At 32.7% G+C, this 20,115-nt stretch overlaps 1 protein-coding gene across 1 annotated transcript; it reads left to right on the top strand.

The window, feature by feature from the left end:
- The first annotated feature begins 9 nt into the window (after positions 1-9).
- Positions 10-19,764, top strand: LOC134707306 (uncharacterized). Its single transcript, XM_063566953.1, has 5 exons — positions 10-672; positions 1,980-2,156; positions 6,096-6,605; positions 12,886-13,143; positions 14,068-19,764. The coding sequence occupies exons 1-5, from the start codon at positions 78-80 to the stop codon at positions 14,460-14,462; spliced, it is 1,935 nt and encodes a 644-aa protein (XP_063423023.1). The 5' UTR covers positions 10-77; the 3' UTR covers positions 14,463-19,764.
- The last annotated feature ends 351 nt before the right edge of the window (positions 19,765-20,115 follow it).

The raw sequence follows: 20,115 nt of genomic DNA, 5'->3' as shown, positions 1-20,115 counted from the left end.
GCAACCGTCCTGTCATTAGTGCTTCCCGAAGATTCCCGCGTAAATTACTTCCCTTGTGCCGTAAAAAATATATCAACATGGCTTCGTCGCGAAACTGCCGTAAGCGCCGTCATTCCCCTGTTAACTACAAACAATTTCACGAAACTGGAAGAACACCATCGTCTGAATCAACTGAAAGCACAGACGACCCAATAAAAGCTGATTTTGAGAGTGAGAGTACGTCGGGCTACAAGAAAGCTAAGGAGCGCAGTACACCATTTCCCGATGGCAATGGGAATGCCTCTGGCTCTGCGGGGTCTCCGTGTAAAGGAACAGAAGAAACTAATGATAGCAGTACGTTTAAAAAGAACGAACAGACTGATAAATGTAAGACCACTAATGGTGCGAGCACTGCCACAGGTACTGAGTTTGACGATGGCTTACCAAGATTTTACAGTAGACCTAGAAATGAGAGATCTAATCCAATGTATGACACATATTTTTCGAGCGACACAGATGATAACGACAGTGGAGATGATGTTGTGTCAAATTCAAACAATGAGACTGACGGCGAGCTCCAGACGGGCAACGCAGAAATGGATGTTGAAGACAATTCTCAATCTCATGCAGAAGAAAATGTCCAAGAACCAAACACCACAGTCAATGCTGATAAACTGTCTGTTGGTTCTGCAGGTACATTTCACTCCTTTGCATCTTCTAGTAACCCTTAATTGATGGTGTCAGATTAGTCCAAATGACCTCTGGCAAGGCTATTTTTTTTTCTGGGACGCCTTCCTTCGACTTTGTAGGAAGGCGTCCCAGAAAAAAATAAAATAGCCTTACCAGACTTCATAATTATTTGGACCAGTGTCAGTTATGTCAGTCAAGGGTCTAACTTAAATAAGTTATTAGAGAAAAATAACATGCATGTGTTATTCAGGTCAGAAATAACCACCAATTGGTGGATTATACCGCAATTGACGTTTAATCCACCAATTGAGGTATATTGGTATAGACCAATTGACGTATAATGCAAATTTTTTGTAAAAAAATGCTAGTGTGAGATAGGAGCATGATTTTGCAACTTGCAACCTATTTTATGACCCTTATAGTGTCCTCTGAAAGTTTCAGTTTTTTTAAAGCCTGCTGCATCTCTTGAGAATGCATGTGTACAACAATTCTTTTGTTGAAACATTTGTATTATTGACCATGATTGACTTTTGATAATGAAAGTCATGTATTAACAAAGAGCTCCATTCACCTGTGGAGTTGTACTCATGATCACATGACTGTAGACAGTAATGATGTCCATTGACAGGTGATTACAGGTAAATTTGCCAATCAAGAAGTTACAAGATAACAATAGAAGAAACTGCAAATACAATTATTGATTAAATGCAATATGTTATGTCACTTTACTAAACTAGGAATGTTTGACAAGTTTTCATACCATAGAAGAAACTGCAAATACAATTATTGATTAAATGCAATATGTTATGTCACTTTACTAAACTAGGAATGTTTGACAAGTTTTCATACCATAATATGGCTTTAAGAAAACAATGCTCCATTTTGGTAGAATAATTTGTTTTGAAAAACAAAGAATTATACACCAATTCGTCTATACCATTATATGTCAATTGGTGGATTATACGTCAATTGAGGTATAATCCACCAATTGGTGGTTATTCCTGACCTGTTATTTCAGACACTTTCATAAGTTGTCTACTCTTTTTTCCTTAATCTGTAGTAACATATGTTTGTTATCAGTTAAATATATCATAAATATTTTATCTTTTGTGGGCGCTTGGGAATACTTGAAACTTTGTGCAGTAGCTTAATAAATTACCTTGATAACTAATTTTCTAATATATATAATTATTTAAGTATTTGTTTTTAAAAATGTGTCCGATGACCCCGCTTTCCAACAATCATGGCTTCTTAAAATAGCTTTTCATATATGTTTAACTTTCAGTACAGCTGCATGCTTTATTTTTTAGGAACTTCAAGTGTAGCTGGTAATTCATCAGAACATTGGAGGACATTGGGAAATAAAATTTATGTCACTGCCTCCAAAAACCTTAGTCCATTTATTCAGAAAGAACGACTGACGAAAGCTTCAGGACACTACTACAAGGCTTTGAATTTCAGCCAATCAGAAGGAGATACAGTGTCGGGTAAATATGAATAAAGGAATACTGGGGTAGTATTAAATTGAACTGAACAGCATGGTGTCAAAATATCACACTTATACCTAATTAAAATACTATCATCATGATCATGACTATGTAGATTTAAAAATTTTTGCTTACTTTCAGTGATATTGTTTGCCTTAAATTAGTGGAGAATACAGGCTTTTTCCCCTGGAGAAGAATCCCAATTTGGAAAAAAATTGATTCAAAATTATTCCCAAAAAGACAATTTTTTCCCCAAACAGTGCAGTCTCAGTAGTAATTGTGCATGAATTCAAACTGAAAAACGCTCATTTATACATTTTTCTTGCCTAAAATTACTATATGTGCAGATTTGAGGGTCTATTTATGTATTATTACTGACAAAAAGGGGTCTTATTTCAAAGCTGGGTTTGACTCTTGAAAGGGGGTCAGTAAATTGAAGTTTCAGTCAAATTCATGATTTATTCTAAATTTCCCAATTTGATGAAAATAACGCATATTTTCCCAATAAAAAAGGGTAGAGGTAGTTTTGAAAAAAGTCAACAATATCACTGACTTTTATTTTTGTAACTGTTGAAAAAAATCCCAAATATGAAATAAATTATTGTGATTTTAAAAAATACTATATATATATATATATATATATTTAGAAAATGAAATTACAATGAATAATAATTTAAAAAGACACCTAATAAGTTAATAAGAATGTAAAGTACTGAATTTGTATCACCATGTCTCTTCATACAATTAGAAGCAAATACAGTTAACTCTTGTCTCAAACACTGTTGACTCGAAATTTTGAATGAGTCAGAAGTTTTCATGTGGTCCCTAATTTTGTTCCAAATAAATGTATGTAATTTGTCTCCTGATGAGTCAAAACTTTGGTTAAAAGTCGAACCAAATTTACGATCCCAAGATTAACGAAAGCATTCAAAATTCGTTATTTATCTCGAACTAATACACTTATGTCAAAACATGACCCCTGGCATTTGAATGGATTGATGAGTTAATCTGACAATATACATGTAATTAAAGGAGTAGGTCCAGTATTAAAGGGCCGATTTTGGCCTCAAATTTTAGGTTCATCTAACGAAACTGTTTGGACACTTTTTAAACACTCAAGTGTCTATTTCAATTGATTCGATTAGTTTAAGTGAAAGATTTTAACTGATTTAGTCATTAACGCTCTGATTCAAGCTTAGATGCAAAATCTATCAAATATGCCAAAAAATGTCACTTTTCAGATGGTTTTTGTCAAAAATGAAAGTGGCCGCATTCGTGTTCATCCTCAACCTTTATATATGTTTTGTATTATCATCAAATACAACACACATTTGAATATTATGAATGAACACGAATGCGGCCACTTTCATTTAAGACGGAAACCGTCCAAAAATTAACCAAAATTCAGGGACTAAAGTTGGGAATTTCAAGCTAGGACCCCAGACCAGATATTTCATAATTAGTTTCTATATGTTCAACTGAAATTTAACTGAAAGTTTAGGGGCCCAGCTCAAAATCTAGGAGCCATGGGCGACTGGGCCCCCTTTAAGTTTTGTCCCTGACAATGCTAAAATTTTGAAGATTTCAGTAATTTAGCCTGACTAAATGATGCTAGAACGCGATATTTGTGCATTGTATTGTCAAAAACAGGACATATTTATGTAGCAGAAGCATTTTACTTTCCACAATATAGCTTAAAGATTACATTTTCACAGTTTTTTAAAACTGCTATATTTTGGGGCCAAAAAGGGCTCTTACTGAACCTACTCCTTTCCAGTCACTGACCACTGTATTGATTTATGATATGCTATTTCAATGAAATGATTACAAAACAATTAATTGTGATTTACACTAATGAGCTTGGGTGTGTTTAAAGTAAGGATTATTCTGTTGATGATCATCCAAAAACACTATATAAACAACCTGAATAACGAAACTATCGATTGGAAATTACTCTCTCGGATAAAAGCCATGGGAAAAAATTGTAACTGAAACAATTGAATCAATAAGTAAAAATAATGTTATTATAATAATGAAAGACCATGACATACAAATACATTGATCTGATACCAGAATATCCATCCCCTTCCCATATTCACCCGGATTTATTTTAGCTATACCAAGCTGTCAAACTTCGGGATTTTGTTTGAGTTGAACTATGTGTATCTCGAAATATTTCTCTGGTCCGGCTGACTTTGAGATAAGGCAGATTTTACAGTATTGTGTTCTGTCTCCTACTTTCATGTTGCTAACGTGACGGAGACAAAAATAAGTAACGTTAGCGACATTTGGACATGTAACATGAGCAACAACATCTTTAAAAGTTCAAATGTATGCACACAGTGATGTTTAATATATGCCTGGAGTAATAAAATTGTACAGTCTGGTTTAGAATTTCTAAATATACAGAATGTCATTTGCAGGTGTACTTTATATCAAATGAATACACATGAAACCAATTCGTAATAGTAACATTAGCAACATCTACTATCATGACATTACGTTTTGTTGCGAACGTCTTTTTGATGGACGGAATACATTTAAGGTCCTCTTGTAACGATATTACATACAACTAACCTTCTTTGCTACCCCATCATGTGAAGGAACTGACTCCGAATCTAATTCTGCAAAGGGCGATATCGTAACTCCTATACAGGAGAGTTACAGATCTAAATATATGTTGCTCACGTGACACTGATTTGGACGGAAACCTCAAGTAGTAACGTTCGCAAAAAATAAAACAGCCAATGATATTGATTCCTCAAGTCCTTTGACCCCCTTACGTCATCCAAATTTAATATGATTGCTATTTTCAATTATTTATAAAACCCGGGATAAAAATAACTACAATTGCCTGTCTGAGAACCAACAAGAAAATTGCGATCGTGACATACCACAATGGACGGAAAAGACGTGACGTTAGCAACAATATTATTAAATTACCTTTTTTAGCCTTTACCAATAAAAATCTGCCTTAAAGTTATGATTAAAACACAAAAGAAGACTTTTTATTAAAATATAAGTCCATGTGATAAGGCTCAACTTATAAATAATACTTCAAAATTCCACTCCAAATAAGCTGGATGTCAGTAAAGTAGGTCATGATGTCTATTCCATGTCCAATATTTTGAAATTGAAAACCCTCTAATTCTAACAAAAAACACAAGCACAGAGTAATTTTTATTTTTATTTACTCAGAAAGACACATTTTATTCAATAACATAATGCATTACTCCATTACACAGTCTGTTTCACAGTTTCAGCAATTGCTTTTTTGATGGATACAAAAAAACAATAATTCCTTCTTATTGTAAAATCTGCCATAATGAGTCCGCTGCAGTGGCAGATCTAGAAATTTTCATAAGTGGGGGCCCACTGGCTGCCTAAGAGGGGGCCGCTGTCACGCTTCAGTGATTCCCAATATAACCAACCAAATTTTTTTCTCAAAAGGGGGAGCCGGGCCCTTTCCCCTCAATCCACCTCTGGGCTGTAGATAGTCTTGAATTAATACAAAAATTGCTACATCTAGTTTGCACAAGTTCACCTAATACTTTAAAAAAGACCATGCATGTACCAGTATGAAGTTGTTATCAATTTAAATTAAATTTAAACATTTCAAGGGCTATAACTCTTGTAAGATGTGACCATCATGTCATCTGATTGTTTTGAACTGATCATGAAAGTACCATTTCTTTCTGTCAAAATCCCAAATATTCTCCTTATTAAAATGAGGTAGTTAAAATCAATTGTCAGTAGTCTTTTTTTTTAAGTCTTCTGTCTGCTGGACATTATACAAATCTGTTTTGTTGAAATGAAAACTTTAAATCTCAAAATCATGGACTTGGCGGCATTTGCTTTTACATGGCTCTTACAATGTAGGCGTTGATTGTCATGATTGCAGGTGTGCTTAACTAATATCTATGAATATTTTTTTTTCAGCTTCCAAAAATCTTGGCATGGTATCTTGGCGGATTGCTGAATTGGAGAACAGACTATCAACCATGACATATTTCTTTAAAGAAGCATTTAAATATTTTTCTTTTTCTTGGAGAGACTCCTCCAATGGTGTCAAACCGCAGAGTTGGCGTGATGGTGTATTTGCAAATGCAACTGCATGTTTAGAGTGTTTTAAATTGAAAATAGCAGATGTAAATATAGAAGAAAGATTAAAGATCTTTACTGACATTATAGATACTATTAGGATTGAAAATGTTAAATGTAGCGTTTATATAGAGTTAGGAAGTTGTCTGTTTCATCAAGCTGTTTATGCTTTACAGAACAATGACTTTAAGAAAGCTATTTATGTATTAAAAGAAACATTTTTTCCTCTGAATGAAACCAAAAGAATTGGAAAAGGAGTAACAGTAATTGAGGCTGAGGCAAGAATTTTAGAAGAGGATGTTTTCATGCATTCTTGCATGGCTGAGTCAATACAGGCAAGAGAGATAGGTAAGAAACATTTACTAGGTTCATAAACAATGCACATTGACTTTTTAAAAATAAAACTTTTAACTTAACTTTCACTAACCTGCTTTGCGTCATATACATGTACATGTATGAATTTTGTACTTTTGTATTTGTAGGTTTACTACAAATGTACAATCATGAACAAAGGAAGATAACTCCAACTTAAATTTTTAATATGCCAAGCAAAATACAATTCAATGTTAAAGGGAAACTTCGCAAAAAAATCAAAAATTGATATGATCATTCTGTATAAAAATGCTCAAATTCATAGATATTAAAGTTTTATTCCGCTAGATAAGCGATCACCATCAATTTTAAATTTAGAGTGTCAATTCTCTTCATTCAGCCATTTTGTCTTCTTTCCCGATTTTTAAAACCGATATGTCTATAAACCACAAAGAAACAAAACTACAGTAACCGATGTAGTCGTAATTGCATGTTGATATCTTGTCAATCGTACGGTTGTTTTATCCGACTAACTAACTTGATACGGAACATATATTCTTATTTTTTTTTAAATTACCGTGGTCTGTTGTTTTTAAACTGTTAATATTGGAATTAGGTATAAAGTCAAAGTTGAAATCATAAATAAATGTTACGTGAACATTGTTTTCGAAAATCTTATTTGTTCATAATTCTTAAAAGTAATAATTTTTATTCAAATAAATTCTGATCTTCCCTCATCTGATCACCAGCATGACTAAAGGTATTAATTCAAAAGGTATTGTGAGGGTAGTGAGGTGACACGTCCAGGTATTCAAGCGATTTCCTGTCGGACTCGCAAGTTCATGCATCGTTTCACTTCTGCAGGTATTGATCAGTGTACACAGCCGATAACTTAAAACTTTCCATTTTGAATTATCAGATGTATAATATATACAACTGTCATACTTGTCATTACAAAACTCGTACGCTTGTTTATAAATAACATATCTGGTGTAAAGAATATTATTCATAAAAATAAAAATAATACCAAAAAAATAAGATTTGATGAAATTAAAATCTAATAATTATTATTTCCAAGGGTGAATTTTGGAAAATGTAAAATATACTCATTGTCAATAGTGAAGGACAGATTGGAACATACCAGAAAAAAATGATTTAAAAAAATGTATGCACTTGTCGATGATTCGTTTATACGACTGGGTAGAAAGTTAAGCTGGAACTATAGCGCAATTTAAAATATATACATGTATACATTGAACATAAGAAAAAAAAATATTTCGAATAAATTGGGGTAAAAGTTTTGTAAATAGACTAGTCCACGTATGCCAACAGTATGTAATCATCGAATGTCGATAGACTATTGTATACCAAAAGAAGAAGAAAAAGAGAACCAATTTGATTTGAAATACAGGTCGATGTATAACTTGCTTTGGTTCATCGAAGTTGTGGACATAGTAAACTCACAGATTTATATTTCAGTAAGATTGTTCTCGAACAAAGGAAAGAATTCGTCATCACATTTGTATTTTTTTCGAATTATTTTCGGGATTTATTTTCTTTCTTGGTATTCAATAACAGAAAAAAGAATAAATTACTTTTCCGCTAAAAAAGATATTCTTGTCAGATAAAAGACTTTTGGTTATATTTAAAAAAAAAATATGACATTAAATTGGTTCTGTCTTTTTTTTAAATCGTTAAAAAGTTGTGTGTGTAAAGTGAACGCCACAAGAACCCTGTAATACTAGTACGAGAGTATAGCATGTAAACATTCCTTCTCAATAATATGGTTGTATTGGAAATCTTTTCATACAGATTGACAACTCGTAGTCCAATATGCATGTAATATTTGCCACATGACGCCTATAGTTCTTTCTATCATCATCTTATTCTTTGACATACATGTGATTCTTCCGGCGGGAGTTAAAATCTCCCGCTTTTAGGACCCTCTTCCGTCCCTCCCATTAAAATTTGAAATCTTCCGCTTTTGAAAATGTCAACCTCGAAAAATTTTCAGTAGAAATTTTTGTTTACAAAATTGATACTGACAGAGAAAAAGTCAGAGAAAAAAGAGAAAAACGGAAGTTTCCTTTAATTGTTTTGATGTCAAAAGGTAAATAGCCTCGAGTTATCTCTGCAGGTGTTAAGGATTAGAAGGTATATACAGCAATAAAAGAGTATTGGCAATTACCTGGTGATTAACTAGCAAGTTTAAGACAAAAGCCTGAATGATTAAAAGTGAGATTCTGACAATGGATTCATTAAAGTTGTATAAACAATGACTTTTTTGTGATGCTGTTAAAAACATTGAACAGTTATATTACTTAACCTCAAGACAAATATCTTAATGAACTGAAACATGATATGTATGCCTACTCCACTTGTTGCAAAGCTGACTATGGTGACTCTATTGACTTGACCGAACATATGGAGACAGCAAACCCACCAGAAAGCTCACAACTCTTATCAATTCAACACCACAGTTCAGTTCGTGGTACCAAAATTGACAATGAAGCTTAAGCAGAGATACTTTTTACCAACTATATATGATGGCTGATCACTTTATCTTGAACTTAATAGATAAATATTTAGAAACCCCTGATCTTCTATTTCTATCAAGTAAAAATGGCTATGGAGTTATAGAATCATGAACGAAAAAGGAAAATATGCAGTTTAAACACCAAAAAACCATTGCGTATGTCGATAAAACTCTCCAGTTATGAGGCCCAAACTCCAGCTGAAAATTTCCAAATCTCCAGTTGTGAATTGACAACTCTGTCACATGTCTGCTTTGATATTGCTTTAAATTAACATCGATGGTTCACACCCAAACAAAATGGGAGTAATGTACCTTCAGAGCTTCTCCGTGTAATACACTTGTGAAACTTAATATATAGACGAAATTTCTGTATTAAAATGAATCTACATTTCACAATCAGGATTTTCAAATAACGATTTTGAGTAATTTTCTTACAAATCAATATAAACGTATGGCAAGATATAAACATGAAGGAATTTATAAAAAAGAAGATGTGGTATGATTGCCAATGAGACAACTATCCACAAAAGACCAAAATGACACAAACATTAACAATTATAGGTCACCGTACGGCCTTCAACAATGAGCAAAGCACATACCGCATATAGTCAGCTATAAAAGGCCCCGATAAGACAATGTAAAACAATTCAAGCGAGAAAACTTACGGCCTTATTTAAGTAAAAAAATGAATTGTTTTTGTCAGACGCAAGAACTCATCACTATCACAAACGTATACGTATATATGCATGTAGTTTCAGAACATGCGGTCGATGTCGATAGTCTGTTTTCTAACTATTCAGAGTTAGACATGTCACTTGTTCCTTTTTGGAAGCCTACATATTTCCCCGTCAAACGATGGGAACTCTTTCTGGTTGTGTTGACTTTAAATGCTTGTATGGTAATTCTGTCGTTTATCTATACAAGTGGTTGCATTTCCTCTCCTTTCCTAACAAACAAAGTAACAATACGCTACTAGTCTGCTTTCTCTAGAGCTCATCCTCAATGGCGCTTATACGTTAGGAAACTTACATGTATACTAATAATGATTGTTTTAAAGACAACGATGTAGGGACGAACTATTCTAAATTCGTCAATATCAGTCATTTGTCAGTTATGCATGTCTAAAATATAAGTTTTATTACAACTACTGTATTACTTATTTGGATTAATGACGGCTATCATGTTCAACAATGCACAAATATTATCGTAGAATTTAAAAGAAATGTACAAAAATCCTCAAATTAAATGCCTTAGCTTAAGATTTGAATACAAGTTAAGAAATTCTGGTAAAGTCAATGCAATGATATCAAACAGATGTGCAATGGTATATCAAATTGGGTAATATTGCATTCCGTTTTATTAAAGATTAAAACTACTATTTTTTACTTCATATTTGAATCTTTACGCCAATTGCCGCTAAGAAAGTAATCAAAATTGTTTCCTGTTATTTTTATACACTTTCGGAATTACGAATCTGAATTTTATTTTCAATTAATTTACACAATTTAATTATTGTATCTTTATTCTCATCGTGTATTAAATCTTAGAGGATTACCACATCATACTCTTTCTAATCCTTTCTGTTTATCCTTTCCAAATAACAACATTCATACCTGTGTACGCTTGAACTCACACCTGCGGCTAAATAGCTACAAGGTAAACGAATTGACCTCAAACCGAGAAATATACAGTGACCTTTACAAAATAATATACACACGCTGCTCACACATTAGTTGCAATGAAATGATAATCAAAACAATAACGGTAAATAGAACTGAAATATTTTCAGTTCAATATCAGAAAAAATGTTCAATAAATATTTTATGAAAAAAATCTCACCAATAATTAATGAAATTTTTTCGAAAACATTTACTAGAGATAATTTTATAGGAGTTTAATTCAATCAATACAAAACGGTATATGCATATTCATTTTCGTTCATTCTTATATTGTGGTTAATAACTACGACCATTTGTCAGCTGTGCGCTTTTAATTACGTATATTGTCGATAAGCTATAAGAGTTCAACAGATTTTATTTTTTCCCAGAATTCAACAAATCGGGCTAATACATTGTACGTCACGACCCACTCGAGAATTCAACCAAAAAAGTTACAAATACTTGATTTTCTCCATTATTAGAAGGAATATAAATTTAAAACTTTGCAAATGTGTTTTTTATGTTAAGATGAACATAATTAGATGAATAGTAAAAAATCGTGGAATTTCCCTTTAAATTTAAAAATTCACAAATATCAAAATGAAAGCAATGTTTACCTTTCAGTGCTCATAAGCACTTTGATCATGTTGATTTTGAATTACTATTTGATTCAGATTAGTTAAATGCAAAATACTGGTTAACTGATTTACCGATCACCAAAGGCCATCTCTACATAGGATACAATGTCTGTTTACAAAATATTTTGTACACGCGTTGATAAGTTTGTGTTAAACAAGTATAAAGACACAGAGTAACGTTCGTCATATCATGATTTCAAAGTTTTCAACATCTATTTCAAACAAATGCATTGAAACTCCAAATGCAAGTGTTCATGTCAAACGCTCAAGCGATATCAAACAAACTAGACTGTATATAGAAAAGATAAAACCCAAGGATTCTAGTAAAAAAGTTTTGAGCAGAAAATACAAATAAAAGATTTTTGGTAGGAACGAAAAAATAAGATAGAATCTTGCTGGTAAGGGGACGACCATTTGATATTCTGGGGGGGGCCAGGAGGATTTGTTTTTGATCGGTTATTTATTTTTGAAAACTGAGAGGACAGATTATTCATTTTCTGCACTATTGAAGCAAGATTTTTCATTTTCATAAAAGCAAGGGACTGGTTATTCATTTTTTACCACTATATTTATGATATTCGAAAACATACAATTTTTTAAATACTTGTAAATTATGAATAATTAGATATAGGAAGATGTGGTGTGAGTGCCAATGAGACAACTCTCCATCCAAATAACCATTTAAAAAAAGGTAAACCATTAATACATGTATAGTCAAGTCATTGTGTACCATTTAATCAGAATACTAGTAGATCATTATCCCCTTAAGAAATTTTAAGATTTAAGATTTCATTCATAACCTCAGACACATACTTGTGTATGAGAGGACAATATATACAAACATTTTAAGATAATACATAGCTCAGACAGGACAAACGAAACACAAATACATAGTAATAAGTATATTATAAAAGACAATTGGTGTAATTAGATTAAGTATTTTATAATTTTCTTAATGAAATGAATCATTTATATTCCCAAGCAATATACATGTATTTCATACATACATAGTATTAAAGTTAATTTAGTTTGGGTTTACCTCGCCTCTTTCAAAGTATTGTCAATCATATTTCGCCGAGCGGAGCGAGACAATTTTTTTTTTGAAGTGTTTTGGAACCGCCGAAGGCGCAATAAGCTATAGACCTGCTGAGTTATTTATTTTCAATACATTGCAAGTCAGGTAATTTATTTTCAAACTACCACAGAACAAACCATTTATTTTTGTGAAAATCAAGGCCGAGTTATTTATTTCCAAAATCCTCCTGGCCCCCCCCCCCCCCCCCCCCCCCAGAATATCAAATGGTCGTCCCCTAAATACAAATTAAAGATTTTCAGGCGGAACAAATTTACAGGGTAGGTTAGTAAAGGTCAAACAAACAATATTTTGATTTAAGCCTAATCATTCGCATAGTTTGAGGTATACACTTAAAAGCTGATGACTATATTCATAAAGTATTGCAATGAAGGTGTATTTGAACTTTCAGGGGATGGTATATTTAGGAAAGTTTTATTAGATGAGGAAAAGCTTAACATGGACATGGTGTATGAGATGATTGACTGGTACAAACAAGCCATTCTACGTACCCGAGAGGTGACAGAGGTAGAGTTAGAGGCTATTGCACTCAGTAGGATGGGAAGAGTATATGACAAAATACTGAAGCTAAAGTACAAAGCTAAAGAGTACCTGATGAGGTCAATACAGTTGGCACATTCTATGCATCCAAGGACATTCCATGGAGAAGGTATGATAAGATGACTGTTTTCTGGATTTTGATCTGGTCTGACAACAATTTTTCAGTTAATCACTTATTGAAAGGAAAAGAATGTCATCAATGAAAGTAAAAAAGGATAAACCAATTGGTTGACATAAGCTTATTCTATTTATTCACCAAAAAATCATTCTTATACAGGTAAAAATGATAATAAACATGTAATTAGTTTAAACAACAATATGAAATCAAATAGACTTATATAAAAAATCCTATTGCTTGTACATGTTGTCCTATTTATTTACATTTATATTAATGTAAAGGATGTACTTGGGTGAGATTAGCTGAAAATTAATAAATCAAGAATTTAAAATTGCTACTATAAGCTGGTTGAGCATTCTTTAAGGATGAAAATGACTAAAAATATTGATAGGTGATGGACTTCCTTTTCAATATATATTTGAGATTCAAAACATGGCGGGACAAGGCTAACACAGACTTTTACCTTATGTTTGCATTGGGATTATTTGTGTTCCTAAACAAAAGCAAGAAAATTAAGAAGCTTTTAAAATTTTGGTAAATGACCTTTCATGAGCTATTTAGTTTTATCTGAAATAATAAATGTGTGTTATGGGGCAAAATATTTTAACTAGTTTTGTATGGAAAAACACCAAGGAGTCCGAAAATTTGACATGAATTCTAAAACCTCACCTAAGTACATCCTTAAATCAGGTTATTATATGATCGTCTGCAGTTTAAGGAGGAATCATCGATTAAATGACATCTAGACAAAAATACACACAAAAAGTTGAAAAATATTATCTAGTCTTTGCATTGTCAATTGTTTGCTTTAGATTCTTTTTGTCCATATGATAATAGTAATGATATGACATTCTAAAATACAACTGTCATTTGATGGAGTTGAGAACATTTCAGCACATTAATTTATTTTTTCAGACTGGTTTAAGGAATGTAGTGACATCTTAGAACGGTACCAGAGAGAAACAGTCCAAGAAGAAGATAGCAAATGGCAGAAAGAGAAAGAAGAGCTAATGAAGGAACTTTCAAAAGAAATGAAGGATATTGAAAAGAATGACAAAAAAGATTCCGAAGACTTTTTGAAGTTTGTATATAGAGTTTTTCCACCAAAAAATCCAGAACACAAATTGCTTGGTATTCCACGCAAGAAAGGAGTACATTTAGATTCACCAGTATTGAAAAAAATTCTACAAAAAGCCATAGTGCATTTTCACCCTGATAGGGTGAATGCTGATAAACATGGAAAAGCATGGAAAGTTATTGCCGAGGAGATCACCAAGTGTCTAACAAGAAGATATGAATGTTTAAAGTGAGCTTTTTGTACTGACATCAGTGTTTGTAATGTCACCAGAAGATATGAATGTTTAAAGTGAGCTTTTTGTACTGTCACCAGTGTTTGTAATGTCACCAGAAGATATGAATGTTAAAAGTGATCTTTTTGTACTGTCACCAGTGTTTGTAATGTCACCAGAAGATATAAATGTTTAAAGTGAGCTTTTTGTACTGTCACCAGTGTTTGTAATGTCACCAGAAGATATGAATGTTTAAAGTGAGCTTTTTGTACTGTCACCAGTGTTTGTAATGTCACCAGAAGATATGAATGTTTAAAGTGAGCTTTTTGTACTGTCACCAGTGTTTGTAATGTCACCAGAAGATATGAATGTTTAAAGTGATCTTCTTCAACTATTGATTATATTTCAAGGAATGAGTTGACAGTTAACTTATGAGAGTTAATTGAATATTTCACAGCAAACAGTAGAATATGGGGTCATTTGTTAAATAGGTATAGATGTTTTCATGAACATTTGGAAGGATTGAAATGGTGCGAGTTTTTAGTTCTTCATCAGACAAAATAAGTAGAAGATATAGTGCTTGATGAGTTTTTAGTTTTTATCAGACAGTAGTCATTATATAGTGCTGAAATACTACTGTTTACAGTTCAGAATTTTTATTTTATGTTGAGGTCATTTTAATCATGCTTGTTTTTGTACTTTTTAAAAACCCTTTCCTGTATTTTAATCCTATGTAATATTTTGCATGACATTTTTGTATGTTTTTTTATATAACCTAAAAGGTTGACTTGGTACCTTTATTGTTGTTGAAATTTTGAATAAAAATTCTCATCTTTACTGCTGTATCAACAGAAAGCAAGCTAGACCACGAGTGTCATATGCATTCTGTAATAGGTTATAATTACTAAGTTTTAAAATTCTACCCAGCAGAGTAGCTGACCAATCATAAAGGCTACATATGCAAAAAAACAAATCGAACAGACAAAAAAACTTGATGGTCATGCATGAAGGTGTGTCTTTTTTTCAATCCTTGGTTAAGTTCAGAAAAGTTTTGTCTGCCATTACCCCGGTTGTCTTAATACAAGCAAGTTAAAGGTTTGGTTTGCTTGCTTGCTTGCTTGCTTGCTTTGTTTGTATTAAGGTTTGCTCAAGCATTGTAATTAAGATTGACATCTGCAAATAATATAAGTAGGCAGAGTAAAACCTGTTTATGGGTAAATTTGATCATTTGATAATGTCCAATCAAATTTAGATAAGTTAAAATATGCCTTTTTAGTTTGTTTTCAGATGTCTAAATTACAATGCTTCAGCAAACATTAATACAAACAAAGCAAGTTAGCAAACCAAACCTTAACTTGCTAGCATTAGGATAACAGCTGTAACATAATATGAAATGCATTTTCTTTGTGATTGTAAATAGCTTTACTGTAGTTTTTTATGTAGAATACCTTAACATTAGCATAACCAGTACATGTACATGTGTTCATTCAAATTTGGAAGAAGAAAATAATGGTGAAATATAAAACATAGCCATCATGGCTTATGCACTGGGAAAATAATATATGAATTTATTCTTTTTTAAAGACCTTGTAATTTCATTTTTTAAAAGTCAAGAATTTCTTTAATAGTTCTAATACCTCGAGATCTACTGGCATTCAACTGATTTTAATATAATTCTACATACATACATGTACATCAATGTGAGGTTACATAATCTTTATAGGAACACTTCTAGGATTTAAAATGACTGTGCATGTGCATTGTATTTTTAATTTGTTATTACATCATTTAGAATCAGTATTACATATGAAGTTGTTTGATATTTTTATTTAGAATAAGTATTAGATATATGTACCTTTATGCTATTTCAATCTGATTCAAATAAGATCTTTCACTTTGATCTCATAGAAATGTTTGCACCTCATTAAAAATGTAATCATTTCTAGTAAGTGGACATGTTTGATGATCTTTTATGTAATTTTTAAATCAGAAAATAGTTTTATGGGATATGCTGCAACAAAATTTCCCACAAACGTAGTTTAAGTCATTTTTAGCTCACCTGGCATGAAGTTGTCCGTCGTCGTTGTTAACTTTTACAAAAATCTTCTCCTCTGAAACTACTGGGCCAAATTGTACCAAACTTGGCCACAATCATCATTGGGGTATCTAGTTTAAAAAATGTGTGGCGTGACCCGGTCAACCAACCAAGATGGCCGTCACGGCTAAAAATAGAACATAGGGGTAAAATGCAGTTTTTGGCTTATAACTCAAAAACAAAGCATTTAGAGGAAATCTGACATGGGGTAAAAATGTTTATCAGGTCAATTTCTATCTGCTCTAAAATTTTCAGATGAATCGGTCAACTCGTTGTTGGGTTGCTGCCCCTGAATTGGTAATTTTGAGGAAATTTTGCTGTTTTTGGTTATTATCTTGAATATTATTATAGATAGAGATAAACTTTAAACAGCAATAATGTTCAGCAAAGTTAGATTTACAAATAAATCAACATGACCAAAATGGTCAGTTGACCCGTTAAGGAGTTATTGTCCTTTACAGTCAATTTTTAACAATTTTTCGTAAATCTTAGTTCACTTTTACAAAAATCTTCTCCTCTGAAACTACTGGGCCAAATTGTACCAAACTTGGCCACAATCATCATTGGGGTATCTAGTTTAAAAAATGTGTGGCGTGACCGGGTCAACCAACCAAGATGGCCGCCACGGCTAAAAATAGAACATAGGGGTAAAATGCAGTTTTTGGCTTATAACTCAAAAACCAAAGCATTTACAGGAAATCTAACATGGGGTAAAAATGTTTATCAGGTCAAGATCTATCTGCCCTGAAATTTTCAGACGAATCGGACAAGCCGTTGCTGGGTTGCTGCCCCAGAATTGGTCATTTTAAGGGAATTTAACCGTTTTTGGTTATGATCTTGAATATTATTATAGATAGAGATAAACTGTATACAGCAATAATGTTCAGCAAAGTAAGATCTACAAAAAAGTCAACATGACCAAAATGGTCAGTTGATCTTTTAAGGAGTTATTGCCCTTTATAGTTATTTTTTGTCATTTTTTCGTAAAGTTTTGTTATTTTATACAAAAATCTTCTCCTCTGAAACTACTGAGACAATTAAATCAAACTTGTCCACAATCATCATTAGGGTATCGATCATGTTTTAAAAATGTGTTCAATGACCCTGTCTGCCAACCAAGATGACAGACATGACTAATAATAGTACATAGGGTAAAATGCAGTTTTTGGCTTATAACTCAAAAATCAAAGCATTTAGAGCTAATTTGATTGTTTATTAGATCAAGATCTATCTGCCCTGTAGTTTTCAGATGAATGAGACAACCCATTGTTGGTTTGCTGCCCCTGAATCGGTAATTTTAAGGAAATTTTGCTGTTTTTGGTTATTATCTTGAACATTATTATAGATAGAGATAAACTGTAAACAGCAATTATGTTCAGCAAAGTAAGATTTACAAATAAGTCAACATGACCGAAATGGTCAATTGACCCCCTAAGGAATTATTGTCCTTTATAGTCAATTTTTAACAATTTTCATAAAATTTGTAAATTTTTATTAACATTTTCCACTGAAACTACTGGGCCAAGTTCATTATAGATAGAGATTAATGAAAGCATCAAGACGGTTTAGTAAAGTAAAATTTACAAACACATCACCATCACCAAAACACAATTTTGTCATGAATCCATCTGCTTCCTTTGTTTAATATTCACATAGACCAAGGTGAGCGACACAGGCTCTTTAGAGCCTCTAGTTTTATGTAGAATTAGTATTAGATATTGTGTTATTTGAAGAAGTTGATGAAAATCCTTTTGAGTAACCTTGGTGTGCATGTGCATGTACATCTTGGTGTCTGTTTGATCAATAATCATGTAACCTTGTTGGTAGGTATATCTATTGTATTTAGTGTTGTCTTTCAAGAGCATTAGTGGATCCATGTTTCATGGTTTGAAAACCTTTGGGTGGTTAACATCTTTGTAATAGAATCATCTAAAGTTGTCATTGTGGGAATTTAAAAATTTTGTGTTGATGGCAAATCTTTTTGATAGTCAGTATTATTAGCTCACCTGGCCCAAAGGGCCAAGTGAGCTTTTCTCATCACTTTGCGTCCGTCGTCCGTCGTCGTCGTCGTCCGGCGTTAACTTTTACAAAAATCTTCTCCTCTGAAACTACTGGGCCAAATTTAACCAAACTTGGCCACAATCATCATTGGGGTATCTAGTTCAGAAATTGTGTCCGGTGACCCCGCCAACCAACCAAGATGGCCGCCATGGCTAAAAATAGAACATAGGGGTAAAATGCAGTTTTTGGCTTATAACTCAAAAACCAAAGCATTTAGAGCAAATCTGACGGAGATTAAATTGTTAATCAGGTTAAGAACTATCTGCCCTGAAATTTTCAGATGAATCTGACATTCCGTTGTTAGGTTGCTGCCCCTGAATTGGTAATTTTAAGGAAATTTTGTTGTTTTTGGTTATTATCTTGAATATTATTTTAGATAGAGATAAACTGTAAACAGCAATAATGTTCAGCAAAGTAAGATCTACAAATAAGTCAACATGACCAAAATGGTCAGTTGACCACTTTAGGAGTTATTGCCCTTTATAGCCAATTTTTAACCATTTTTCGTAAATCTTAGTAATCTTTTAGTAAAAATCTTCTCCTCTGAAACTACTGGGCCAAATAAATTGAAACTTGGCCACAATCATCATTGGGGTATCTAGTTTGAAAATTGTGTCCGATGACCCCGCCAACCAACCAAGATGGCCACCACATCTAAAAATAGAACATAGGGGTAAAATGCAGTTTTTGGCTTATAACGCAAAAACCAAAGCATTAAGAGTAAATCTGACACGACGTAAAATTGTTGATCAGGTCAAGATCTATCTGCCCTGGAATTTGCAGATGAATTGGATCATCGGTTGTTAGGCTGCTGCCCCTGAATTAGTAATTTTGAAGAAATTTTGCTGTTTTTTTTGTTATTATCTTGAATATTATTATAGATAGTGATAAACTGTAAACAGCAATTATGTACAGCAAAGTAAGAACTAAAAATAAGTCAACATAACCAAAATAGTCAATTGACCCCCTAAGGAGTTATTGCCCTTCATTGTAAATTTTTAATAATTTTCACAAAATTAATTTTCACAAAATTTGTAGATTTTCACCAATATTTTCCACAGAAATTACTGTTATAGATAGAGATAATTGTAAGCAGCAAAAATGTTTAGTAAAGTAAGATCTACAAACACATCACCATCACCAAAACACAATTTTGTCATGAATCCATCTGTGTACAATGTTTAATATTAACATAGACCAAGGTGAGCGACACAGGCTCTTTAGAGCCTCTAGTTCGTAAATCTTAGTAATCTTTTAGAAAAATCTTCTCCTCTGAAACTGCTGGGCCAAATTATTTGAAACTTGGCCACAATCATCATTGGGGTATCTAGTTTAAAAATTGTGTCCAGTGACCCCGCCAACTAACCAAGATGACCGCCATGGCTATAAATAGAACATAGGGGTAAAATGCAGTTTTTGGCTTATAACTCAAAAACCAAAGCATTTAGAGCAAATCTGACATTGGGTAAAATTGTTAATCAGGTGAAGATCTATCTGCCCTGAAATTTTCAGATGAAT

Source organism: Mytilus trossulus, chromosome 2 (assembly GCF_036588685.1).
Source record: "Mytilus trossulus isolate FHL-02 chromosome 2, PNRI_Mtr1.1.1.hap1, whole genome shotgun sequence".
NCBI lineage: Eukaryota > Metazoa > Mollusca > Bivalvia > Mytilida > Mytilidae > Mytilus > Mytilus trossulus.
This window is presented reverse-complemented; position numbering and strand designations above follow the sequence as displayed.

Coding starts and splice junctions, on each gene's coding strand:
- LOC134707306 (XM_063566953.1), top strand. CDS start 78: ATGGCTTCGTCGCGAAACTGCCGTAAGCGCCGTCATTCCCCTGTTAAC. Junction 2,157..6,095: donor AGAAGGAGATACAGTGTCGG/GTAAATATGAAT, acceptor TTTTTTTTTCAG/CTTCCAAAAATCTTGGCATG. Junction 13,144..14,067: donor AAGGACATTCCATGGAGAAG/GTATGATAAGAT, acceptor TTATTTTTTCAG/ACTGGTTTAAGGAATGTAGT.